The following is a 26,237-nucleotide window of genomic DNA, read 5'->3' on the forward strand; positions in this document are numbered from 1 at the left end:
CCACTACACCATGCTGCCTCTCAATGCCCTGAATTGTCTCGCCAGCATTTCCTCACAGATCCAGAGACGAAAGCTATCCCCTTGTTCCAATGCCCCGTCTGCACAAGACTGAGAGCCCCCGTTGTTCTCTGCTCACTGGTGGTGCGAGAGAGTGAGACCGTGAGAGGCCTTTGTGCTGTGAACGAGCCCTCTGGCCAGCCTTGGGGCTGACCAAGCTAGAGCACCCTTTGAACCTCATGCGCCAAAGCGCCCTCTGTCCCAGCTGCCTTGGGCACCTGTTCCTCATCACGCTCTCTTGCTCCTGTATCGTCGGCCTTTCTTCCTTCAGCAGCCAGTCCCGATACTTTGAGGTGTCGGCAGCCTCGGGAAGACGCTGTGTGTCTTGGAGCTTGGTGACTTGTTTTTCCAACATTTTCTGGAGAAATCCAAGGGGTTTTGGGGTCAGGACTCTGCCCAGAGGCTGTTGTCACTTGGACAGCATCCCGACGTCCTGTGGGAGCCGGGGCCAGTGAGCACTGTGGCGTGACACTCTTGGGTCCTCAGGGGTAAAATGTCCTCCCTCAACCTGTTGTCCTCCAGATGTTTCGGACAGCAAGTCTCATCCATGCTGGCTGGGGGATGCTGGGAGTTGTCATCCAACACATTTTGGAGGCATCAGCTTTAGGGAAGTCTGCCTCAAACGAGTCCGAGGGGGAGGGGGAGACACCTGCCGGTTCCAAGCACTTACCTGTTCTCTGATATAGTGTTTTTCAAACTCCAGCTTGAGTGAAGTCAGGTACTGCCTGTATTCATTGAATTCCTTCAGCGTACACACAACCTAGGCGACAAAAGGTCAGGCACTCACACGGCCATGCTGAGGTGCCCTAAGCCATGCTGGCTGCGTGCCCGCCAACTTGAACTGGCATGGGCATGGCACCTGCATCCCCACCCCAAGTGTGTTTGCTCAGAAGCACGCCCCACCGAGTTCAATGGGACTTGGCCCTTGGTTAGGCCGGCAACCTTATTTTCTTCATTATGTCCCACACTCCCCCCTTCCCTGTTCTGTGAGAGGGTCCAGGGACAGCCCTTGGCGCCGGATACGTACCATGGTTTTGTCATATATATATATATAAATAAAGAGACACAGCGCACAGTGGAAGCTAGTTGCAATCCTTGCAAAGCAGATATCAGAAAGTGCTGATGGTCCATCAAGACCCTTCCGGCCTCCCCCAGGGATTCACTTCCATTGCAGCTTATGGGCTAAGAGCACCCAGCGCGCTCTCCACCTGTCTCTGTATCCAAATTCAAAACTGCCAGCAAACGTCCTCTCTCCCAGACTGCCACCTTCCAACGGCTGGCAAGAGGTTCCAGGAAATCAAGGGAAACCTCCCAAGTCATCCCCCACAACACCATCATCACTGCAGGAACTATCACCTGACCTGCTCTGTATCTGTAGCATGATGGTGCTGTGATTTAGGTGAGCTTCAGACACACAACACTGAAGGTAATACTTTTTCTTATCACGGTTGGCAGACATTCAAGCATATCAGGAATGTTGAAGTAATGCCTGGCAGTGGAGGCTGGTGGCTCCAAGGTCGGGGGGCAGCGCATCCACTCCGGGTTTCAGTCAGAACTCTAAAAGAGCTCTCCAAGGTGCAAAGCAAAGCTCCCTTACAGTTCTGACTGCTTCCGACTGAAACCCAGATTCATCGACCCACTGGCATCGGAGCCCCCAGCCCCCACTGAAGCATGGCCTGGCGGTTCACCAGGTGGTTTGCCAGGGAGAAGAGAAATGCTCGTTGTGTGTTCACAACGGAAGCAGCACACAGGGCCGCCCAAGGGGGGGCCACCATCAGACCACGCATCCAGGATCTAAAGCCTAGGAGCCGGGAGATCCGGGTTCTAGCCCCCACTCGGCCATGGAAGCTCACTGGGTAACTTTGGGCCAGTCACATACTCTCAGCCCAACCCACCTCACAGGGTTGTTGTTGTGAGGATAAAATGGAGAGGAGGAGGATAATGTAAGCCGCCTTGGGTTCCTTGCAAGAGGGAAAAAGGCAGGGTATAAATGCAATCAATCAATCAATCTATCAATAAATGCTACCTCGCTGCGGCACTGGGCAGGGTGACATCTTCTTTCCTAGTTGCCGGTATGTGGTGAATTTGAACTGACCACTGAAGCATGATACGGTCTGTATTTCAGTGCTTCTGTTTGAAAAGCCCTGGCGTCCAAAGTGGCATGGAAGTTCCACCTGTGGTCTTATGCCTACAGTGGATCGTTCACACATGCTAGCTGCACTTGGTGTTGCAATAATCGTGCATGCGTGAACCGGCTCAGGTTTCGTCTTGAATTACTGTTGGAAGGGCAGCTCCGCCGTTTAGCAAGCATTTCTTTAGTTTGTGGTATGATTTTTCATCTTTGACGTTACTGTTTGCTGCCTTGATTCTTTCGATAGGGTGGGGTGGGGAAACAGAAATACGTGAAACAAACAAACCTACCTTGTTTTTGTCGGTGATGTGACCGGCCTTTTTCAGTCTCCGCAAATTGTCTTTACGCTTGTAGTAGGCGCGTAAGTGTGGATCGTGGAGGCTTTTATATTTGGGTGCCATGATTTTGCAATATGGGTCATTCAGGTCAAAAGTGGCAGATGGCTGGTAAAGCTGGAAACACAAAACTTTGAAAGGATCAAGGGAACCAACTGGGATCTTATTTTGAAGGATCACAGCTCCAGGTCCATTGCTGATCTCAGAGGATTAACCCCCAGGGACTATTTGGGGCATTGTATTGCCTGGGAAACCTCTTCTCATAACATACATCCCACCCCTAAAGATGGGCTAGAAATAATCTTAGATTAGATATACATACAAAGGCATGTAACAACACTCATTTTCAGTAAGAAAAACAGCCTCAAGAGGGGGAAATTTAGAGCAAGAAGTGCCAGGAAGTGGGAAAAGGGTCAAGTAGCCTTCTCCACTTCTACTCTAAATGTCTAAGGACTGCTTTGCATCTAACATGTAGCTAGCCGCGTAGAATGCCTTCTTGGACAGCCAGGCTTTATTCCGTGGGTGGGGAACATATGGGCTCCAGATGCTGTTGGACATCAACTCCCATCAACCCTAGCCAACATGGCCAATGGTCAGGGATGATGGGATTTGTGATCCAACTACGTCCAGAAGGCCACCCCTGCCCACCCCTGCATTGTTCTAACATGTTTGTTGAACACCAGATTGGTGATGAAGGAAATACAAGTTGGGGGGGTGATGTTCTGTGTTTTCACCTTTTCGCCCAAATTTGTCGTGTAGAACAAGGTGTTGGAGCCAGGGAGGAAAGGGATCTTGGTGAAGAGCGGCATGTCCAGAATCTGGTTGGGCCCCACGGTCGGCATCTGTTTCCCAGGGCCCATCTAGAAGAAACAAAACCCCCACAAAAGGAAGGTTCCTTTTTTCAGGTTATGCTACTTCCCATATTTACACACACACACACACACACACACACACACACACACACACACACAGAGACAGCCTCCTGGCTGGATGGCAGAAATGTGTTATCCGTGGAGCTGTGTGGAGGTGGTTCGGAAGCTACTGTTCGTGCAGAATACAGCTGCCAGAATTTGAACTGGTGATGCTCATTTCAATCCTCTCTTACCAGTTTTAAAAGCGCCTCCCCGGATGATTGCCTGTTCACTCACGAGTCCAACTCAGAAGTGCTGGTGCTTACAGCCCTAAATGGTTTGGGGGTTCCCAGGCACCTCCTCCCACCCATCAACCTGTCGATGCCTTCCGCCAAGGGCCTCCTCCTCCTCCTCCAACAGAGGTGAGGCTGATGTCCATAAGGGAGATGGCTGTTGGTAGGGGTACCCCCTGGAATCCCCCTCACTCACACACACACACACACTAGGAGGCCATGCCTGGTGCCAGCATGATCTTTTAGGGTTCCTGACCATTAGGTATGCTGGCAGGGGCTTCTGGGGACAGCTGTCCAAAATATCTGGAGATCTTATCTTCTGCATACCCATTTTAGGCATTAGGCAAAGCCTGTCCTCTTCACCGGGCATATTAAGTACCGTTTCTGAAGATTCACCTGCCATTTTAATTTCTACCCTCTTCTAGTGCATTTATCTTAAATGCTTTTTTGTTCTTATATTATTGTAATCTGCCCTGAAATTAATATTGACGAAAGGCAGCATAACCCTATGTTGAATAAATATCTGCCAGCTGAGAATAACAGTCCATGAATCTGGCAGTAGCAGTCCATGAATAATTTCTGCTACAATTAATCCGTTCATCTCCACGTTGCCAGGCGGTTCATGGACAGATTGGGGCTGACCCGTGCGTGTGTCACAGGTGGCACAGAATCAACTCAGGATAGCATGTTGAAGGCTTACAAAATGTGATACAGTATCAAGGCCACCAAAACACTTTAAAACTAATGCTAAGGTGGGGGGTTTTCCCAAGGGGGGGCAGCGTTGGCCAGTATCTTGTGTTGAGCGTGCCTGTGTTTTTCGTCTGTCCCCCCAGCTCCAAATGGGGGCTTCTGCCTCAGCTTATTCTCCAGCATTCACCTCTATCACATCTTCTTCTGGTTCCAAAGCTTCGAGCGCTGTCCGGGCACTTTCCGTCAAGTAATGCCCCATGGCTGCCTTCAGCAGCCCTCGGTTGGGGTACGTCATCTTGGGGGCTCAGCCTGAGCTGCTGCCCTTGGAGGACTCGGCCTCCAACTGCCGCCTCTGCGAAGCCCTTCTAGAACCTTCCAAGGCACTCCTAGCAATAATGGTTCCACCGCTGCTGCCCCGTTGCTATCCTGATGGTTCTGTGGAGCTTCAGTGTCCTAGATGTTCTGTTGTAGAGGAATCCACCCCTTCTTTTGCTCACCCCGCCCCTGCACTCACAGAGGCCAGGCCAGCTCACATTTCCTTGCATATATCGCGCTGTCATGGGAATAATTACTATGTGGATGTCGTTATATGGCTTTGTCACTAAGGGGCACTGGACTTAGTTGCATCTGGGTGGTCAGGCGTTCATGCCATTTATTTTGTTCTTGATGGAGCAATGGGTGCGTTTTGCCCATTGTTTCGAAACGTGGGTATGTGATGGGTGCTTTGCCTGTGCATGTTTCCTTGAGCATCACCAAGTTTGCCTTCTGTGAAATGGGCGTTTTGTTGTGCTTTGTGAAGGCACATATGAGATTGGCTGTTTGGGACTCAGAACCCCACTTCTGCCTTATACTCAATTGGCAGGCAAGGGCCATAGTTCAGCGTGACAGAGCGTGTGTTTTGCAGGCAGAAGGTCCCAGGTTCAACCCCCGGCTTCTCCAGGTAGGGCAGGGAAAGAATCCTGCCTGTCTGAAACCCTGGAGAGCCGCTGCCAGTCAGTGTCGACAATACCGGCCTAGATGGAGCAATGGTGTGCTTCAGTGTAAGGCAGCTTCTGTTGTTCCTAATTGCTTGGTCAAGTTGCTTGTCCCCGAGCCTCATCAGTTTGACTTCTGTGAAATGGGTGCTGCAGCAGAAAACTGTGGATGGTTTTGCCTTTTGGAGCTCAGACCCCACCTCTGCCTTGTACTCAGGTTCTTGGTCAAGTTACTTTGTCTTTTAGCTTCACCAGTTTCCCTTTTGTGGCTGACTATGCCCACCACAGCAACCATTTTGTCAGAGTGCCCACAACATTCCCATAGTCCAGGAAATGGTAGTTCTGTGGGAGGCCTACAGTCTCTCATGGATCCCTCTCATCCCACTGGCCAAGCCACAATCCCTAGAATTCTTTGAGGGAAACCTTGATAGCTGAGCTGGCACAAAACTGATAATGGGTTTGCAGTCAGGGCCAGCCCAAGCCATGTTTTGTTGCCTGACATGAAGGACAAGATGATGCCCCCCTCCTTCTCCCATGTACAAAAGCCCAGCAACTGAATCTACTTTCACACTGGTGGCGGTACAGCATCCTCCACCCCACCTGAAGGCAGCAGGCTAGCTCTGGGGGCCGGGGCAACACCTCTCCTCCCACACCTTGCTGCCTCCTCCCAGCAACTGCCGCTTGAGGCGACTGCCTCACAGGAGGGCCAGTCCCAAGCTACCCACCATGAACTCAAGATCTCTTTCATGGCTAGCCAGTGGGGTTCAGTCCCCTTTGGTGTGTAGATGTGAAATCAGTCTTTGCCTCGATGTGCATCACTTTATCCTTACCAACACTGTATCCCATCTGCCATTTCCATGGCCTTTCACGCCATTTAGAGAGACCTGTTTACAGGTCTTTGCTGTCCATTTGGGTTTTCACCCTCCTGAATCATTCAGAATCCATATATTGCCATGTAGTGACTTTTGTCTTTAAACTGAGAACACAGGAGCAGTTTTGGACCAAATAGTTTGAGGGTGCCGTGATAGTCACATCACTCATGCTGGGATGGGACTCTGGTTGTGTCCTGGGCTTCCTGACCTGTACAACAACTTCTAATGTTTTTAAAATTTTATTTTGGGTGACTGCTGTATATCCAGATGGGCACAGGCACTGGAAAAGAGAATGCAAATACCACATTAGAAGGAGATCACCAAAAATCATTGGAAGGAAAGCATAAATACAAATATATATATTAATATATATAATATTAATCAGGAATAATATATATATTAATTAATTAATATATATAATTAATATATAATATTAATATATTAATCCGGGAATTCCCTATCCACACGACATTATTACAAGAAATAATTTGCAATAAATGATGCAGATAAACAGACTATCCCTCTCCCATACCAATAAAGGTGAAAGCTGGCATGTTCTAGAAGTCCTTCATCCAAACAAGCTTGGCGTTGAAACACAATCAGCAGCATCACGTCCCATATCTAGTGGAGGATTGTACCAGTTGAAGCCAAGGGAAAAGGCCGCTCTTGAACTTTTCCCATGAACACCCCAGATTTCTATACGCAGACTTGTTTTATAAGGGTGAGGACTCAAACTGGTGGTCAGCCCCCCTCCCCCACCCAGTGGTAGAGTCCTGCACCATGTTACTGTCATGTGAGTCTCCCATTTCTTCTAGGGAAGAGCGTGACTGCTCAAGTCCTCATTTGGGTTAGATGGATGGATCATATCACACCAATTCTGTACCAGATGCACTGGCTGTTGGTGTGTTTCTGGCTCAGTTCAAAATGCTGGTTTTGACCTTTAGATGGTTGGGCCCAGGTTATCTGAAGGACCACCGAAACCAGGACTGGGCAACTTATGACCCTCCAGATGTTTCGGCCTAGAACTCCCATCAGCCCTAGCCAGCATAGCTAATGGTGAGGGATCATGGGAGTTGTAGACCAAAACATCTGGAGGGCCACAAGTTGCCCAGCCCTGACCTACACCCTTACGAGCCCACCCACATTAAGATCATCATTGGAGGCGCTACTTGCTGGCCTGCCATGCGCATCTATAATGCCGGCAGGTGTTAGAGACACTGCCTTCTCAGCAGTGGCCCCTGCCTTCCAGAATTCCCTCCAGAGAGATTCAGGGCTGGCTCCCTCTGTTATTTTTGAGGTTTTACAAATGTAGTTGTTTTCTGTGGCTTTCAGCGAAGAATGGAAGAATCAGCGAGGCTTGAGCTTGTCATGGGTTTCTGAGTTCCACCTCAAAACTCGCTCCATCTTGTTCCCATTCCTGACTGTGAGCTTTTGGGGGTTATTGTTTGAAGGGGAAAACTATTTTTTTCAAGCATGCACCCAAATGTGTGCTTTCCCCCACTGACTAAAGGATGAAAATGTGCATTTTCCTCAGGATTTTCCCCATTTTTAAAGTGTGCATTTTTCTAAAATACGCATTTTCTGGCTTCAAGCTCAGGAACAGATGAACTTTGCCTGTAAGATGTGCTTATATTTGGGGGTGCAAACAGGGCAAGTTCTGCTCTTAAGTGTACGCAAACAAAATCCTTATGCATCCCTATTTTCAAGTGAAAGACTGTTACTATATATGCCGCTTTTGTCATTTTAAAGTTTGACGTTGGCTGCATTTACATTGGTTCCCCATGCTGACTGGGGAATGTTGGGAATTATAAGACATTTTCCTGTCTAAACATGTGCCTTAAGATGGCTATTTGTAGGGAAGAAAGGGACTGAGATCTAGGTGGAGCATATAGCGGTGTTGGTTCCTGTCTGAAGGGGAAAGAGAATAGCTACACAAGAACATACGAAGGGCCCTGAGGCTGGACCAGACCCAGGGCCCATCTACTCCACCATTCTGCTCACACAGTGGCCAACTGTCTTAGTCTGCTACGCAGTTCTCCTCTTAATATTTGGCTGTAATGCTGTATTTTTTATTTAACACATATTTGATGCCAGCTGGCGATATGCACAATTGAACAAATTAAAAGAAAAATAGTAACAATTAAAAATTAAAATTAAAATCCCATCCGCTTGCTGGAACGAAATGATCCTGAAACATGCGCCTCCTCCAAACTTCACTGGGGAGAGAATTCCAAAAGCTGGGCGCCTCTCATGCCAGCCAACCAGACTCCAGCAATGCTGCACTCACATGAGCAGGGCCCCGCCACAGGGAGGCCCATGGGGAGAGCGCGTGTCGCTAAAGCGAGCCGGCTGAGCACGTGCCCAAGCAGTGGCCCTATTCCAGGAGGCAAAGCGAGGCGGCTGGTTCTGGATTGCCTTTGGCCGCAGAATGGGAGGCGGATGTCTCAGGCCTGCAGCAGGGGATGGAAGTTGCCACAGGAGGCCTTCCGGCCAGAGGAGCAATGCCGAGCTCCAGCAAGGTTGGTGTGCTATGGCCTTCCCCAACCCAGTGCCCCCCAGATGTGTTCAATTACGACTCCCAGTACTGGCTGGGCATGCTGGGAGTTGCAGTCCCACAGGTCTGCAGTCCCAGGCACTGGCTGGCGGGGGCGAGGGCATCGCAGGCCTTTAGGCCACATGGTCGTTCTTTGTGCAGCTCTGGCTCATGTCAACAGAGCTCGTGCAGGAAAACGGGCCCTGTGTCTACCTCCACGTATCAGGGGATATGCAGCGAGCCCACCCTTCTGGGCTCCCCAGAAGCTGCTGGCTGACCACTGCCAGCCCAAACGGGCCGCTGGGCTCAGCCCTGGGGCAGCACGGGTGCTTCTCCTGTCCTCCACCTCCCATTAGGGTCGTGCCCCAGCTCAGCACCCTCCTCATCTGCTTGCCTTTGATTTCAACGCCATCTTATTGGAATCATTTTCGCATTGTGGTGGTGGTGTTTTTTTCTTGACTGTGTTAGCTGTCCTACGAACTATTTTTTCTTTGAAGGGTGGAATACAACTGCCTGAAACAGCCTCCAGATGTGTTTGACTACAACTCCCATCATTCTCTGCCAGCCTGGCCATTGGTTGAGGAAGGCTGTCCTAAAACCTTGGTGAGAGGGGAGTAATATTGGGACTCTTTCTTGCCCCAATGCTGGGGGGGGGGGGGCTGCCTCGGGCCTCAAAAGGGAATCCTGCCTGCAGAGCCATTGCTGCCAGTCAGCGCCGACAATACTGGGCTCGCTGGACCAAAGGGGTCTGACACCGTATCAGGCAGCTTCCTAGGTTCCAATGTTCCTAAGCTGCCTTATACTGAGTCAGAGCCCCCTTGGTCCAGCGAGCCCAGTATTGTCGGCGCTGACTGGCAGCAACGGCTCTCCAGTAGACGGCAGAATTCCCTCCTAGCTCAGCCTGGAGATGCTGCTGGGGATCGAGCCTGGGGCCTTCGGCATGCAAAGCAGGGGCTCTGCCACTGAGCTACAGCCCTTCCTCTACTCCAACATGCTGTCTGCAGTGATCCAGCAGATGCCCCCAGGGAAGCACCCAGGCAGGACACGACTGCAGCAGCAGCACCCTCCAGCTCATCTTCCCGGTCAGTGGCACAGAGAGGCGCACTGCCTCTGACGGTGGAGCTCATGCATATACAGCCATCATGACTGGTAGCCCTTGGTAGCCTTCTCCTCCATCCACCATTTAAGCCGCCACCTTGGGGCGGGGAGTGCCACCGGTCAGATTCAGGCTGTGTGAAGAAGTGTTTGTTTCCCCAGCTGCTCCACCGCAACACGATTCCTACCCAAATAAAGCTGGGGGGGAAGCCGGGCGGTCGCCTCTGCTTCTACCAAAACAAGCCAACAAACCACAAGCCCCCTGCGCTACCCACCTTAGCCACGTGGGGGGGAGGCGTGTGGGCAGGGAGGCACGCTCTACACTGGGGGGTTGTTGTACAAGTAATAGCCACCGTATGCCATGGTGCCGAAGGAGAGCACGGCCCCAAAGATCTGCATCATCAACGTCTTGTCCAGCCAGAGACTGCTGACTGCAGGGAGGAACAGACATAGTATTTATATTGGGGGTGTTGAATGCCAGGGCCGCGAACCACTGAGCCAGCCCCCGGGATCCCTAGGTGGCCATGCCCCTTCCTCTGGCCCCACCCCCTTCCCATCAATCACTGGCTGGTGGTTTCCTGGCTTTTGTACAAACTCCCCCCCCCCCAAAGATTGGAATGCGTCTCCTAAGGCTCATTTCCTGACTGTAAGAGCTTTGAGCCACAATAGGCGGGGATTTGGGGCGTGTTGGCCCTGCCCTCAAGAGCTTCTCTGAAATGGAATTTGACCCGCGGGCTGAAAGAGGCTTGATGCCTCCGCTTCACAGGGCGACATCAATGTGCCTTTATGAAGGACAAGGGGACAGGTCTCTGCCCTGAGGAAGTTACAGTCTAAAATTACCCACAAGGGAAACAGAGGCGGAGGCCACAAGGCAAGAGGTGGGAGGGCCAGGCATTGACCTGGGCTCAGACCTGGTGACCGTGGGATGTGAGGATGGCCACGCCATGAGCACCGTAGCGAGGAATGCGGGCGGGGGGGCTTTTGCTACAGGTCCAGGGAGAAAGACGCCCTCACAGAGACCGTTCCCAGAGGTGGCTTCCTCATCGACCCAGAAACAAACTTGGAGTGCCAGGTGAGAGCAGAGGCGGTGGGAGGAGGAGCATAGGAACCTCGCCAATGGTGTGGGGATCTTGGACTGGGTGGACCCTCTGTCACGGGCGGCTCCAGGTTTTGGGGGTCCCTGGGGCAAGACCCCCAAAACCCCCCGGGAGCCTGCCTCCCCCCCATTGTCCCCAGCAGCTGCTGCTCCTCTTCCTGCTCGGCAGTCCCCCTTGCTTGCTTGCCAAGCCGAGGGCCCGGGGGCCGCGGCACCTGCTGCTCCCCACCCCACCCCGGTGCCTGGCCAGGGCGGGAGGGGAACAAGCAGGTGGCAACAGGAAGAGAAGGAGCCGCTCCAGGGGCTCTTCGCAGTGGGGCCCTGCTGGGGGGTGGACTCTTGGCGCTGGCCCTACACTCTGCACGTACCCAAAGGCACCCTTGTTCCGTATTATAAGACGCCTACATGGCAATCCTATGCACACTTGCCTGAACTCAGTGAGACAGAGAGTAGAGAAGCCAGGGATAGGACCCCACGCTTAGGAGCCAGGCTCTGGGAGTCCTCCCACCACAACTGTCCCCAACCTGGACCACAACTCCCATAATCACACAGCCAGCATGATGGGCGCTGTAATCCAACACATCTGGAGGGGGCAGGCTGGGGGAGGCTCCCCTGGGCTCCATCTCCCGGCAAGGGGCTGTTGCAGCGCCTCTCTGAAACGCAGGTCAGCGTCACGCGGCGTGCCCCACCCGATCTTTGCTGAGTGCGCCGCACCCTCCGCCCCGAAGCGGCCCCGGCGCCCCTCACCCGATCTCTGCGCGGAGAGGCGCTGCTCGACGCGGCGGAGCTCGAGGGCGCCGTCGGGCCTGCCGGGCGCGAAGACGGCGGTGTGGAGCTCGAGGCCGGGCGCGGCGGGCGCGCCGTCCAGGAAGCTGTCCCGGAGCAGCTGCTCGAGGAGGCGCCGCGCCTCCCGCTCCTCGTCGGGCCGCGGCTGCACGATGACGCCCACCAGGGCGGCGGTGGCGCCGCGGCTCTGCTCGCGCACGCCCTGCAGCACCTCCCGCAGCCGCTCGGGCCGCTCCCGCAGCGACGCCGCCCGGCACAGGAAGAAGATCAGCTGCCCCGACGGCGGCGCCCCGGACGCGGCCTCGCACAAGCCGGGCGGCAGCGCGCCACCGGGCGGGCCCGGGCCCTCGCCCGGGGAGGGCAGCACGTGCTGCGCGAGGGCGGCCGCCGCCCTCTGGCCGCCGCCGGGCCCCCACGGCTCGCCGGCCAGCAGCAGCACCTGCGTGCGCTGCACCACCGCCGCCGGCTCGCCCTCGCACGCCGCCCCGGCCCGCTGCTCCCGGCGCTCCATGCCCACGCGCTCCGGCCGCTCGCCCGCCGGCCGCCTCCCGCCGGGGCGCCCGCGCCGCGTCACAATCGCCCGCCGGGACCCGCGCCGCGTCAGGGCGGCATGGGCTCGCCGCGCCCCCGGCCTTGGCGAGGCGCCCTGGACGGGGCGCGCCCGCCAAGCGCGGCGGCCGCTGCGCTGTGCCGCGCCCCCGCCCCGCGGGAAGCGAGCGCGTGGGCGAGCCGGGCCTCTGGCCGCGGCTCTGGGCCCTGCCCTCCGCGCCGAGAGCTCCGCGCCTTCGGGCCGCGCGACGGTTCGATGGAGAGCGGGGCCGCGGGCTCCGTCCGGCTCGCGTTCGAGCAAGGCCCTTAACCGGCGGCCCAATCCAGGGCACGTTTACTCGGAAGAAGGGCCTGCTCCGTTCGGTGGGGTTTTTCATAGTTTTTATGAACTAACCACAGGCGAATGGAGGTTCCACGGTTGGTTATGCGTAAGGCAGTCAACCTGTGGGACTTATCGCTGCAGGATGGTATGCTGGCAGTCCAACTACGGGACTCCTTTAAAAGAAAATAAAAGGTTAGGTGGCTCTGTTTATGCGGTGGTCTAGTCTGAGTTCGAATTTTCCCCTTTGCAACTGGGTTAGGCTGTGAAGTGTGGCCAGTGTCAAAGACCACAGACTCAAGATTTAAACTGAAACGAATTAGTCGGTTTATTGATACACAACGCATGAAAATAATATGGTCTTCTCATAGAAGATATGTGATAATCTTCGTATAGAGGACTATTGTATCCCCCATGCTGGTTGGGAAATGCTGGGAGTTGTAGGACTTTTTTCTGTCTCAACAGGCATAAGATTGTGCTCTTACTGGGATCAGGAATGGCATAAGAACGGTCAGCAATTGAAAAGCAATCGAATCTATTTGAATGGTAATACTGAAACAGAGATCTCTCTCTTTCTGTACAATAGCTGCTGGCTATCTTTGTTTCCGGAGGCTGAGATTGTTCAGGCCCTTTTTCTGAATGGCCCTTGGGCTAAATTCTGACCCCCTACGGAAATTCTGCACCTCACTGACTTGGCAAAGCTCCAAAGCTTCCAGAGGGCAGGTGTGACTCGGTGGGTGGCTTCAGCATAGTGGAGCAAGGCTGGTCACCTCACACTGAGAATCTTTTGCATCTGAGCACCAGGAAGGATTTCTCCAGAGGTTTGGTTCTCCTATTGGATCAGCATCATGCCCAAACTGAGAGATTTTGGACCCTTCTGGCTGATCTAGAAGATACAGGTTTGCATGAGCGGACTGCTGCTGTGGGTCTGCCTTGAAGCAAGGCTGGGTCGCAGTTTGGGTTTGGTTATAGCCAGAATGTATGCTTAATTTGCGCGGGGGGGAGGGAGGCTTCCATATGGAAGACTCCTAGTGCTACCACTCAAAAGGCATTGCGCAGCTCTTCTGTCTTTTCTTCCTTAATGGTAAGGAATGGGGCTTTTTTTCTGGTAAGAAACACACACACGCACATTGGTGGGAAAGCATGGGAGGGCTACAAACAGAAGATGGCAATATCTGGTCTGCCACCCCCTCCATGAATGAGGCAGGTCGATGGCACAATGAAACTTCATCTGGGAGCCCCAAGAAAGCCAGATTGCCAGTCACGTCAAGGAAATTGCAGGCACATGATCCAGAGCGGCTAGGAGTGGACACCTCTGGCAGGTGAGAGCCATTTTGGCAAAGATCCCCTTCCTCTGTCCCTCCGCCGCTGCTGCCTCAGTTGAGAGGAGAGACCGCCAAGGAGCTGAGCACAGACATCTGCAAAGGAGCCCCTGTGTGCTGCAGCATAGTGGTGGATTTTACAGTGCAGGCGCTCCTTGTGAAAGCCCCCATAGCTCTCCCCCCAAGGACAGTCCACAAATGCAGGCAGCTGTGTTGGTCTCTCTCTCTTCCCCCACTCCCTAATATGAAGCTAGGTGGTGGAGCCCCTGCTGTGCATGCAGAAGGACCCGGTTTGGTCCCTGGCAGCATCTCCAGGTAGGGCTGGGAGGGAATTCTGTGTGACAACCTGGGGAGCTCTGCCAGTCTCCTGGACTCCCCATACGCAGCTTCCAGTGTTCTGCGTTACGTGTTTCATAAGGCTCCTGGGTCTTAAGTGCCCATTCCAGACCAAGCCACCTCAAAAGACTGTGCACTGCAACAGGGGACAATATACTGTTGCTGGAAAATCCATTTCCCCCCCAGCTACTCTTAAGGGTCGCAGCTCAGCTCAGAGGGAACAGGGAAATCTGAAGGGGGCAGCAGAGGATGCCCCAGTTTGCCCAATCAGTCAGCCATGGTTTGCGGGTGCCCTTGGGCACTCCTTTGACAACCCAACCCCCACTCCTAGCTTGGCATGTTGTCCAAACCTAGCAAAGGTGGGTTGTTAGCGTAGTTTGGGGGGCCAGTTCACACAGCCTGCTAACCCATGGTGGGTGATAAACTATGCCGAGTAGGTTGTTTGCAAAACTGCTCCCGCCAGATGATCAGGCCAACAAGCTACGCAGCATGGTTTATTTCCCCCCTCCTCCTGTAGTCCTCCCACCCTGCCAGCCAAGTATCCCAGCCTCCTTTGCAGCAGAAACCATATCCCACCGCCCCTCACTGCCACTACATCAGCAGCCTGCCTCGGATTGGTCTGCTTGGCACTCGGGGTGTCTGCCTCTGCCAGTTCCCCCGCCATATTCTCAACCCCGCATGGATCCGCAGCTGCTGCCCTGTTTGCTTCCCTTCCCTTCCCACTCTCTCTTCCCCAGTCCATATTCCTTACCCACCGCCCCAATTTCCAAGCCTTTACGGCTCCCTGCTCACCAGTAGCAAACGAACAACGCAGAATAAAAAGACATAAGCAGCAGCTTTTTTATTGGTATACAAAACAGCTTATTTGGTTTGCTTATTGCTGCCTTGAATCTCCCCATGGGATCATTTTACCCCAAAAGGGGAGGGGGCTCCAATTCCTTGAAACTTTGCAGAAATGGGCAAAATTTAATATATGAGTTCCCCTTATGGGGAGCCGCCACCTGCAGTTCTGCGTAATTGCGCAACTGCTTTTTTCATGGAGAAGTAAGGATTTAACCCCCCTTCATTGATCACTGCCTTGTTGTGGCGAAGGGGCTTGCGTAACTCAGTGAAGCCATAAGCTATGCCGTGCAGGGCCACCCAAGACGGACAGGTCATGGCAGAGAGTTCTGACAAAATGTGGTCCACTGGAGAAAGAAATGGCAACCCACTCCAGTATTCTTGCCAAGAAAACCCCATGGAACGTATCACAAGGCTAAAAGATATGACGCCGGAAGATGAGCCCCTCAGGTCGGAAGGTGTCCAATATGCTACTGGGGAAGAGCAGAGGGTATTTCCAAGTAGCGCCAGAAAGAGTGAAGCGGCTGGGCCAAACCCGAAAGGACACTCAGCTGTGGATGTGTCTGGTGGTGAAAAGAAAATCCGATGCTGTAAAGAACAATATTGTTTAGGAACCTGGAATGTCAGATCAATGAATCAAGGTAAGCTGGAGGTGGTCAAACATGAGATGGCAAGATTGAACATCGACATCTTGGGAATCAGCGAACTAAAATGGACAGGCATGGGCGAATTTAATTCAGGTGACCATCATATCTACTATTGTGGGCAAGAATCCCTTAGAAGAAATGGAGTAGCACTCATAGTCAACAAAAGGGTGGGAAAAGCAGTACTGGGGTACAATCTTAAAAATGATAGAATGATCTCAGTACGAATCCAAGGCAAACCATTCAACATCACAGTAATTCAAGTCTATGCCCCAACCACTGAGGCTGAAGAAGCTGAGGTTGATCGGTTCTATGAAGACCTACAACACCTTCTAGAACTAACACCAAAAAAAGATGTCCTCTTCATCATAGGGGATTGGAATGCTAAAGTAGGAAATCAAGAAATCACCGGGATAACAGGCAGGCATGGCCTTGGTGTACAAAATGAAGCAGGACAAAAGCTAATAGAGTTTTGCCAAGAGAACATGCTGATCATAGCAAACACTCTTTTCCAACAGCACAAGAGGCGACTCTACACATGGACGTCACCAGATGGTCAATATCGAAATCAGATTGATTATGTCCTTTGCAGCCAAAGATGGAGAAGCTCCATACAGTCGGTAAAAACAAGACCTGGAGCTGACTGTGGCTCAGATCATGAGCTGCTTCTTGCAAAATTTCGTCTTAAATTGAAGAACGTCGGGAAAACCACTAAACCGTTCAGGTATGACCTAAATCATATCCCTGATGAATATACAGTGGAGGTGAGGAATAGATTTCAGGGATTAGATGTGATAGACAGAGTGCCTGAGGAACTATGGACGGAGGTCCGTAACATTGTTCAGGAGGCAGCAACGAAATCCATCCCAAAGAAAAAGAAATGCAAGAAAGCAAAGTGGCTGTCTGATGAGGCTTTACAAGTAGGTGAGGAAAGAAGGGAAGCGAAAAGCAAGGGAGAAAGGGGAAGATATACCCAACTGAACGCAGAGTTCCAGAGAATAGCAAGGAGAGACAAGAAGGCCTTCTTAAATGAACAATGCAAAGAAATCGAGGAAAACAATAGAATGGGAAAGACTAGAGATCTCTTCAAGAAAATTGGAGATCTCAAGGGAATGTTTTGTGCAAAGACGGGCATGATAAAGGACAAAGAAGGCAGGGACCTAACAGAAGCAGATGAGATTAAGAAGTCTTAATCTGGGACTCTGGGGGAGTCTTAATCTGGAACTCTGGGGGAAAGCGACCATGTTGTACTTGAGTTCTTGGTTCTAAGGGAAGCAAAAGCCGAGTGTACTCAAACGCGTACCCTGGATTTTAGGAAAGCTGATTTTAATAAACTCAGAACAATGATCAGTAAGGTCCCATGGCAAGCAATGCTAGCGAGAAAAGGAGTCCAAGGTGGGTGGGAACTTTTAAAAAAGGAAATTCTCAAGGCACAATCACAAACAATTCCAACAAGAAGAAAAGGTGGAAGACAACAGAAGAAGCCAATGTGGCTTCACAAAAAGCTTAGGGATGACCTGAAAACAAAAAAGGACACATATAGGAAGTGGAAAGAAGGCCAAGTAACAAAGGAAGAGTACAGGCAGGTAGCACAGAATTGCAGGGATGGCGTCAGGAAGGCTAAAGCGGAGAACGAGGTGAGGTTAGCGAGGGATGCTAAAAACAACAAAAAGGCTTTCTTCAGCTACGTGCATAGTAAAAGGCAGAGGAAAGAAATGGTTGTTCAGCTATTAAATAAGGATGGCAAAATGATAACAGAGGACAAAGAAAAGGCAGAGGTGCTCAATTCCTACTTTGGCTCAGTCTTCTCCCAAAAGAGGGTCTATGACCCCCCTGGCAAAGGCGAAGTACAGGCTGAAGGGGCAGGATTGCAGCTTGAGATCGACAGGCATATGGTCAAGGAACACCTAATGACTTTGAATGAGTTCAAATCTCCAGGGCCAGATGAACTGCATCCTAGAGTCATAAAGGAACTGGCAGAAGAACTCTCAGAACCGCTGTCTATTCTCTTTGAGAAATCATGGAGGACCGGGGAAGTGCCAGATGACTGGAGGAGGGCTAACGTTGTCCCTATCTTCAAAAAGGGTAAAAAGGAGGAACCTGGGAACTACAGACCAGTCAGTCTGACATCAATCCCTGGGAAAATTCTGGAGCAGATCATAAAGCAATCCATCTGGAAGCACCTTGACAACAATGCCGTGATTACTCGAAGCCAACATGGATTTGTCAAAAACAAGTCCTGCCAGACAAATCTGATCTCATTTTTTGATCAAGTCACCTCCCTTGTAGACCGTGGGAATGCTGTAGACATCATATACCTCGACTTCAGCAAAGCTTTCGACAAAGTGCCCCATGATATCCTGATGAGCAAACTAGCTCGAAGTGGGCTAGATGAAACAACGATCATGTGGATCCACAGTTGGCTACAGAATCGGACTCAAAGAGTGCTTATCAATGGGACCTTCTCAAGCTGGGGAGAGGTAACGAGTGGGGTACCGCAGGGCTCAGTCCTGGGCCCAGTGCTCTTCAATATTTTTATTAATGACTTGGAGGAGGAGGTGCAGGGAATGCTGATCAAATTTGCAGATGACACAAAATTGGGAGGGATAGCTAATACTTTGGAAGACAGAAACAAAATTCAAAGTGATCTGGATAGACTGGAGTGCTGGGCAGAAAACAACAGAATGGCATTTAATAGGGACAAATGCCAAGTTCTGCACCTAGGAAAAAGAAACCAAATGCACAGTTACAAGATGGGGGATACGTGGCTCAACCACACTACGAGCGAGAAGGATCTTGGAATTGTCGTCGATCACAAGCTGAATATGAGCCAACAATGTGATGTGGCTGCAAAAAAGGCAAATGCTATTTTGGGCTGCATTCATAGAAGCATCGCTTCCAAATCCCGGGAAGTGCTAGTTCCCCTCTACTCAGCACTGGTTAGGCCTCATCTGGAGTACTGTGTCCAGTTCTGGGCACCACACTTTAAGAAGGATGCAGACAAGCTGGAGAGGGTTCAAAGGAGGGCAACAAAGATGATCAGGGGACTGGAAACAAAGCCCTATGAAGAGAGACTGAAAGAACTGGGCATGTTTAGCCTTGAGAAGAGAAGACTGAGGGGAGATATGATAGCACTCTTCAAGTACTTGAAAGGCTGTCACAGAGAGGAAGGCCAGGATCTCTTCTTGATCATCCCAGAGTGCAGGACACGGAATAATGGGCTCAAGTTACAGGAAGCCAGATTCCGACTGAACATCAGGAAAAACTTCCTGAGTGTCAGAGCAATACGGCAATGGAACCAATTACCTGGGGAGGTGGTGGGCTCTCCCACACTGGAGGCCTTCAAGACGAGGCTGGACAGCCATTTGTCAGGGATGCTCTGACTTGGATTCCTGCACTGAGCAGGGGGTTGGACTCGATGGCCTTGTAGGCCCCTTCCAACCCTACTATTCTATGATTCTATGATTCTAAGAGGTGGCAAGAATACACAGAAGAACTATACAGGAAAGAGCTGAATGTCCCTGATAGCCATGATAGTGCGGTCATTGAACTTGAGCCGGACATCCTAGAGAGTGAAGTCAAGTGGGCCTTAGGAAGCATTAGTAACAACAAAGCTAGCGGAGATGACAGTATTCCAGCCGAACTATTTAAAATCCTAAAAGATGATGCTGTTAAAGTGCTGCATTCAATATGTCAACAAATCTGGAACACTCAACAGTGGCCACAAGACTGGAAAAGGTCAGTTTACATTCCAATTCCAAAGAAGGGCAACGCCAAAGAGTGTTCAAACTACCGCACAATTGCGCTCATTTCACATGCCAGCAAGGTGATGCTCAAAATCCTACAAGCTAGGCTTCAGCAGTATGCGAACCGAGAACTACCGGAAGTACAAGCTGGGTTTAGAAGAGGCAGAGGAACTAGAGATCAAATCGCCAACATTCGCTGCATCATGGAGAAAGCAAGAGAATTCCAGAAAAACATCTATTTCTGCTTCATTGACTACGCTAAAGCCTTTGATTGTGTGGATCACAACAAACTGTGGCAAATTCTTAAAGTGATGGGAGTACCAGACCACCTTACCTGTCTCCTGAGAAACCTGTACGGGGGTCAAGAAGCAACAGTAAGAACCAGACATGGAACAACCGATTGGTTCAAAATTGGGAAAGGAGTACGACAAGGCTGCATATTGTCGTCCTGCTTATTTAACTTATATGCAGAGTACATCATGAGAAATGCCGGGTTGGATGAATCAGAGGTCGGAATTAAGATTGCTGGGAGAATTATCAACAACCTCCGATATGCAGACGATACCACCCTAATGGCAGAAAGCGAAGAGGATCTCAAGAGCCTCTTGTTGAGGGTGAAAGAGGAGAGTGCAAAAGCTGGTTTGAAACTCAACATTCAAAAAACTAAGATCATGGCATCTGGCCCCATCACTTCCTGGCATATAGAAGGGGAAGAAATGGAAGCAGTGACAGATTTTACTTTCTTGGGCTCCAAGATCACCGCAGACGGTGACTGTAGCCATGAAATTAAAAGACGCTTGCTCCTTGGGAGGAAAGCTATGGCCAACCTAGACAGCATAGTCAGAAGCAGAGACATCACCTTGCCGACAAAGGTCCGTCTAATCAAAGCTATGGTTTTCCCAGTAGTAATGTATGGCTGTGAGAGCTGGACTATAAGGAAGGCTGAGCGCCGAAGAATTGATGCTTTCGAACTGTGGTGCTGGAGAAGACTCTTACGAGTCCCCTGGACTGCAAGGAGGTCAAATCAGTCCATCCTAAAGGAAATCAACCCTGAGTGCTCATTGGAAGGACAGATACTGAAGCTGAAGCTCCAATATTTTGGCCACCTAATGCGAAGAGAAAACTCCCTGGAAAAGACCCTGATGCTGGGAAAGACTGAAGGCAAAAGGAGAAGGGGACGGCAGAGGATGAGATGGCTAGATAGCATCACGGATGCAATGAATATGAACTTGAGCACGCTCCGGGAGAGAGCGCAGGACAGGAAGGCCTGGCGTGCTATGGTCCATGGGGTCACGAAGAGTCGGACACGACTGAACAACAACAACAAGGATTTAACCACAGCTGAAACTAACCATTTGTTTCCCTTCCCTTCCCTCCCCTTCCTGCTCCTACCCCCTCTTCCCCACTCTTTATTCCTTACCCGCCGCCCCAGTTTCCAAGCCTTTGATGGCTCCCCACTCACCAGCAGCAAACTAGCAACAGAATTAAAAGAAAAACATTATTGGCATACAAAGTAGCTTATTTGGCTGGCTTAATACTGCTTTGATTCCACTAAGGCAGTATTTGTAATCAGTTCTGTGTCGGGGGGGGGGGGGCGCATTGGATGCCTATCTTGGGTGCTGACAGTGGTGGTGAAAAGTTTTGGCAGGGGAGTTTGGTTTCGTGGGTGGTTAGGGAGGGGAAGAAGCATCTGCTGAGTTGGGAAGGGCCTGGCGGGAAAGGAGGGATGTTTACGTGGTAAGAACACTGCACCAAAAAGGGACGGGGGGGCTCCAACTCATTGGAAGTTTGCAGGAATGGAACGAATTTCGATTACAGATTCTCCTAATGGGGAGGCCTGAGATGCGCTACTGGATAATTGTGCGACTTTGCTTTTCCATGGAAGAGCGAAGATCTACACAGGTGAAACTGTTTGGGAACCGCACTGGGGGCGGGGTGCCTTAGAGTTGGAGACACAGCTTGATGTGGTAGGAAAACCACTTTGCTCAAGGTCATTCTGCGGATCACACACTCGTGCGAGCCAAAGCAGCTCTGCAGAGTGCATCACTGACGGAGGGGGGAGGGAGGGAGGAGTTGGGCGGCACAAGGGATGGGGTGCTGGGAGCAGCACAATCTGTTGCTAGGCAGATCTCGGGAACAGAGGTTGCTTGAGAGGAGCAGAGCAGCAGCCATGTTTTCAGCCGCTCTTGCTGAGCAGCTCTGCAGGCGGTCTCCGTAACCCACGCTGGCACGACAGATGGCCCGCTAGCCCACCGTGGGTAAAACAACCCCTACTGCAGACCGTGGGTTCTCGGGATGGGTTGTTTGGGGGAAAGAAGCCGCCACGGGGGACAACAAGCTCACAGGCGACATGCTAACCCATTGTGGGCTGTTCCAGAAAACAGCCCACTGTGGGCTAGAAACGGGGGTGTGGCGACGGAATGGGCGCCTGTGGGCACCTCCGCTGCCAGCTCCACCACGTGAGCAGCTGCCTGTATGCAGTGACTGTGTGAAGCGGACGTGTGGCTGGAGCTGAAAGGCCCAAGGAGTGACCCCACGGGGCCAGCCACCAGCCCACCTTCCCTCGACCCAGATGCTGGCTCAGGCATTGCCTGTCCCTGCTCTGTTGGCAGGGCTGCCCCAGCTGTGTCTGTGTATTGTGACATAGGGAAGGAGTGGAGCTGCAGGCCTCCCAGGGTTGGCCAGGGGCAGAAGGCCACAGCATCCATGCTAGCAGGACATGAGCAAGGAGGGGCCGGGGCCGGTGGAGCCTCCCAAGACATCCCAAATATGCCTTCCAGGCCCCGGGGAGAAGATCTTACAGGACTTCCAGATCCTGGTGCAAAAGGTGGGGGGCAGGCCTGAGGTCCTCCTCATTGGGGAGACCCTGGAAGGCCAGGACATCCATGGCATGATGGCCTCCTTCGTCAAGGACTTGTTCTGCGCCACCTGCCACCCTGTCCACCCCGGGGACGCCCTCAAGGAGCCCTGCAGCGCCACGTGCTCCATGGGTGGCAAGCAGTGCCAGCTGATCTTCTTCCTGTGCCGCGCCTCATGCGTGAAGGGCAAGCAGGCTGAGCTGCGCAAGGTGCTGAAGGAGGTGAAGAAGTTTGTCCAGAAGTCTCCCTGTGCCCTGGTGGGCATCATCATGGAGCCGACCACAGGGGAGGCCGAGGCCGCCCGCACCCAGCTGCTCCGCCTGCTCCGGGGCGTCTTCCCCAAGGCGCCAGCCCAGAAGCAGAGCAAGACAGCCTCCAGCAAGGGGGCCCAGGGCAAAGATGGGCAGATGGAGCTGGAGGCCGTGGAGGTGGAAGCCGAGGTCTACATCCCTGGCCATCCGCGGGGGAACTTGGCCATCATGAAGGCAGCTTGCCGCGCCTCAGACGCCCTGACCAACAGAGGTGTGAGGCTCTGGGGTTGGGCACCAGGGTGCAGGCAGAACAGATCCCCTACAAGTCGAGCGCTGCCCCTCCCCTGATGTGACTCTGCCCATTCTCCCCTACCGCTCCTTATGCCTCAGACCCCCAGAACACCTTCCTGGTGACACCGCCAACCCCTCTTCTCCTGTTTCTTCAAAGCTCACCTCTTCACAGAAACCTTAAAGTTTAAGGCTCTGCGGGCTGGACTGATGAATCCGGCAGGCGGCATGAGGACCGCAAGGCAAGGGTTCTGCACCCTTAAGGGTTCTGCCTTAAACCTCCAAACCCCTCCACCCTCGCACCCAGCAGAAGCAAAGCCCAGACCACGCCTGGCACTCAGTGGTGTGTGGTTGAGTCTGCTTCTTGCAGGCATATTTCTTTATTGAAGGCAGCCTTTCTCAGCCTGGAGCCCTCCAGATGGCTGGGGGTAATGGGGGTTGCCATCCAGCACATCCGGAGGCTGGGAAAGGATGATTTAAGTTATTTATACTTTCACTCCCAAGAGTTTTTCTTTATGTGAAGGTAACATTCTTTTGTAGCCATAGCCATCAAATCAGCTGCAAATGGCCGTAGCAAAGAAGTCAGCTGTGGAAAGCATTTTTAGGTCTTTGCACAGCTGCTGGCTTTTACCTTGGTTCCTTCTTTCGTTTTATTCTGTTCTAAACCTGGGGTTTTAATATCATGTTTTACTAGGTTATTGCACTTTAGGGTTCTCAAAAACAAAACAAAAAAAAGTTTTGTTTTGTGAACTGTCCAGAGAGCTTCAGCTGAGGGTGGTATAGAAATATAATAAATTAATCAATGAAATGAAAATAGTTGTCTTTGCCTGGTGGATGAAAGATGACAGAGATCACGCATTTGCCCAGAGCCCCTCAGTAGCTGGAATGGGTGTGGTTGTGGGAGCACCCCCTTAACTCCTCTCGTGGTAAGCTTTTAAAAAAAGTATTTGTCTCGTTTCTTCAGGTTTCCAGCCCCTAAGCATGTGGGACAAGGGGCTGGCCTTTGGCAGGCTTCCATTTCTCTTTGTCCAACTTGGTGTCTTATTGTTATCATTATCATTGTCATTATTAATTACATTCTATACCACCCCATAGTTGAAGCTCTCTGGGCGGTTCACAATTAAAAAAAAAAAAACAATTAAAAATACATTATACAAAGTATTAAACCATTTACATTAAAACATAACAGGCAGAACACACAGAGATAACATATCTAAAATAACACAATTGTTTCGATCCTTGATGTGTTGGGCTTCGATCGCATCTTATTTATATTGCATTTTAGTATGCCATTCATGGCTTTGGTGGTGCTTTGGCCCCAGAAGTGGTATATAAATCATAAATGATAAAGATTATAGGATCCCAAAGTTGGAGGGGACTTCGTAGGTTGAGTCAAACCCCTTGTTTGCTGTAGGAGACCCAGAGCTAAGGTGTCCCCCCATGCTTGAAGTCCTCTAAATGAGGAAAGCTATCCTAAAAAACCCTGCCTGCAATTGTTCCCCACCCCCAAGTTCTATAGGCGGGGGGGCGTGCATTGTCTCTCTCTGGAGATGATCTCAGCCTTCCCCATCCTGGTGCCCTTCAGTTATTTTGGACTACAACACCCATGGTCCCCAGGCTGATTCCATGATCAGACAGCTTCATGTGGATGTGGTGGCCCTCTGAGTCAGAGGTGCTTGGTGTGGTTCCACCTGTGAAGCTAGACCTCCAGGGGACCACGCTACGGTGCTCTTCCCCGCTTCTTCTCGGGATGCAGATGTAAAGCGCTGCTTGGCTCTGTGACTCTAATCATAACCCAGGCTATCTATGTATGTGCTGACCGTTCCAAAAAGCCAGAGTTAGGTGCAGAATGTGCCTCTCAAGAATTGCTGCTTTTGTTTAAAAATGAAAGGCAAGCCTCTAGTCCTTATGACTGCACCAATCAGCATTTAAGTGTGTGGGTGGTGTATGGTTAAGGGTACGATCTTATGTATGTTTAGACAGAAAAAAGTCCCACAACTTCCAGCATTCCTTAGCCAGCTAGCTGGGGAATGCTAGAAGTTCTAGGAGTTTTTTCTGTCTAAACATGCATAGTTATTCTACAAAATTCTTATTCTACAAAGCCAGAAAAGGCTCAGGAGGATTTCTAGCCATCAGGAGACTCATTGTCCCACCCCATGACAACAAAAAGAATAAATCATGCAAGGCCATGGAAATATATGTAGATTCCCTTCATGTGCATAATTTATGCATGGCATAATTTAGAGTCCCCCCCCCCTTTTAAAACATGGATATATAAGCAGCCTTGAATAATCCTCAAGGCCAATTCCAATGCATGGTGGGCCTTGGACTAGATGCCACCCCTTTCGGCCCTGGTAAAGACTTTTGTACCTCCTGTCATTCCACCCCCAACCAACCCCTCACATCTTTTAAGGAGCAGGTGCAGCAGCAGGACTTGGAAATGTCACCTCCATCCAGTTAACTGGAGAATTCCTGTGCAGGTTTGCCGGACGAAGTCTCTAAGGATCCACTAACCGTTGCAGGTTCTTCTTGGGCTGTGGCCATCACCAAGGGTCTCGTGGGGACCGTGTGCATCACTGGCCTGGCTTGTGCAGCAGGGTGGTACTTGTACCAGCAAGGCCTGATCCCGCCTGACATGATCCCCTCAGGCCTCTTCACCTTTGCCTGAGGTGAGTGCGCATATCCTGGCCACGTAAAGGTTTGGGTATGTATTCCTCCGTTATATATCTGATGGGATGGTCACCCCATCAAAGAAACCTTAGTTGATTAATCAAATGAGTTACAGGAAGCCAGATTCTGGCTGAACATCAGGAAAAACTTCCTGGCTGTTAGAGCACTAAGACAATGGAACCCATTCCCTAGGGAGGCGGTGGGCTCTCCCACACTGGAGGCCTTCAAGATGAGGCTGGACAGCCATCTGTCAGGGATGCTCTGACTTGGACTCCTGCATTGAGCAGGGGGTCGGACTCGAGGGTCTTGTAGGCCCCTTCCAACCCTACTGTTCTATGATTCTATGAAGTGATTAATCAAAACTGAACACATTTATTCATTTTCATTTCATCTATTATATTTCTATACCACCCTGTACCTAAAACTCTCTGGCCGGTTCACAAAAATTTGCATATTAACTAAAATCAGTACTTTTATATTTTATTTATTTTGATGTAGTTCATTTTTAAAAAGTATTTTCATGCTGCTCCTTAGCCAAAAAAAGGCTCACCAGAGTGGCTTACAATCAGTCAGCAAAAAAGATAGCCCCCGACGGCAGGCTTACAATCTAAAAAGACACAACACACAAAGAAAAAGGGATATGGAAGGAAAAGGGGGGGGGGATTAAGTAGACTGCCAACAGGGCTGGTGGAATGGCCTTG

General features: G+C 51.4%; 3 protein-coding genes across 3 annotated transcripts in view; 1 reads left to right on the forward strand and 2 right to left on the reverse strand.

The window, feature by feature from the left end:
* The window catches only part of FSIP2 (fibrous sheath interacting protein 2), a 73,378-nt gene extending 68,726 nt beyond the window's left edge, over nt 1–4,652 (reverse strand). Inside the window, exons 1-5 of the mRNA XM_084822687.1 lie at nt 4,545–4,652; nt 3,258–3,383; nt 2,479–2,640; nt 728–817; nt 276–415 (exon numbers count right to left, since the gene is read on the reverse strand). Coding sequence (XP_084678813.1) covers nt 276–415; nt 728–817; nt 2,479–2,640; nt 3,258–3,383; nt 4,545–4,652 — 626 coding nt within the window. The remainder of the gene's footprint in view (nt 1–275; nt 416–727; nt 818–2,478; nt 2,641–3,257; nt 3,384–4,544) is intronic.
* A 1,482-nt stretch (nt 4,653–6,134) lies between these two features.
* Nucleotides 6,135–12,224, reverse strand: LOC146335097 (uncharacterized). Its single transcript, XM_084822688.1, has 3 exons — nt 11,675–12,224; nt 10,107–10,262; nt 6,135–6,483 (listed from the first exon to the last, which is right to left on the reverse strand). The coding sequence occupies exons 1-2, from the start codon at nt 12,222–12,224 to the stop codon at nt 10,150–10,152; spliced, it is 663 nt and encodes a 220-aa protein (XP_084678814.1). The 3' UTR covers nt 6,135–6,483; nt 10,107–10,149.
* Nucleotides 12,225–22,188: 9,964 nt separating this feature from the next.
* Nucleotides 22,189–25,534, forward strand: LOC146335098 (uncharacterized protein C2orf72 homolog). Its single transcript, XM_084822689.1, has 3 exons — nt 22,189–22,849; nt 23,027–23,209; nt 25,347–25,534. Exons 1-3 carry the CDS (start codon nt 22,189–22,191, stop codon nt 25,532–25,534), a joined length of 1,032 nt encoding a protein of 343 aa, XP_084678815.1.
* Nucleotides 25,535–26,237: the final 703 nt, after the last annotated feature.

The sequence above is a fragment of the Heloderma suspectum genome, chromosome 16, assembly GCF_057233095.1.
Source record: "Heloderma suspectum isolate Gila_16-S chromosome 16, 16-S_ref, whole genome shotgun sequence".
Classification (NCBI taxonomy): Eukaryota; Metazoa; Chordata; class Lepidosauria; order Squamata; family Helodermatidae; genus Heloderma; species Heloderma suspectum.

Excerpts from the sequence above, each read along its gene's own strand:
- LOC146335097 (XM_084822688.1), bottom strand. The coding sequence starts at position 12,224 with ATGGAGCGCCGGGAGCAGCGGGCCGGGGCGGCGTGCGAGGGCGAGCCG. Across the intron at positions 10,263-11,674 it reads CCTCTCCGCGCAGAGATCGG|TCAGCAGTCTCTGGCTGGAC; the intron begins GTGAGGGGCGCC and ends TCCTCCCTGCAG.
- LOC146335098 (XM_084822689.1), top strand. The coding sequence starts at position 22,189 with ATGAGCAAGGAGGGGCCGGGGCCGGTGGAGCCTCCCAAGACATCCCAA. Across the intron at positions 22,850-23,026 it reads AGACGCCCTGACCAACAGAG|CTCACCTCTTCACAGAAACC; the intron begins GTGTGAGGCTCT and ends GTTTCTTCAAAG. Across the intron at positions 23,210-25,346 it reads ACCACGCCTGGCACTCAGTG|GTTTGCCGGACGAAGTCTCT; the intron begins GTGTGTGGTTGA and ends ATTCCTGTGCAG.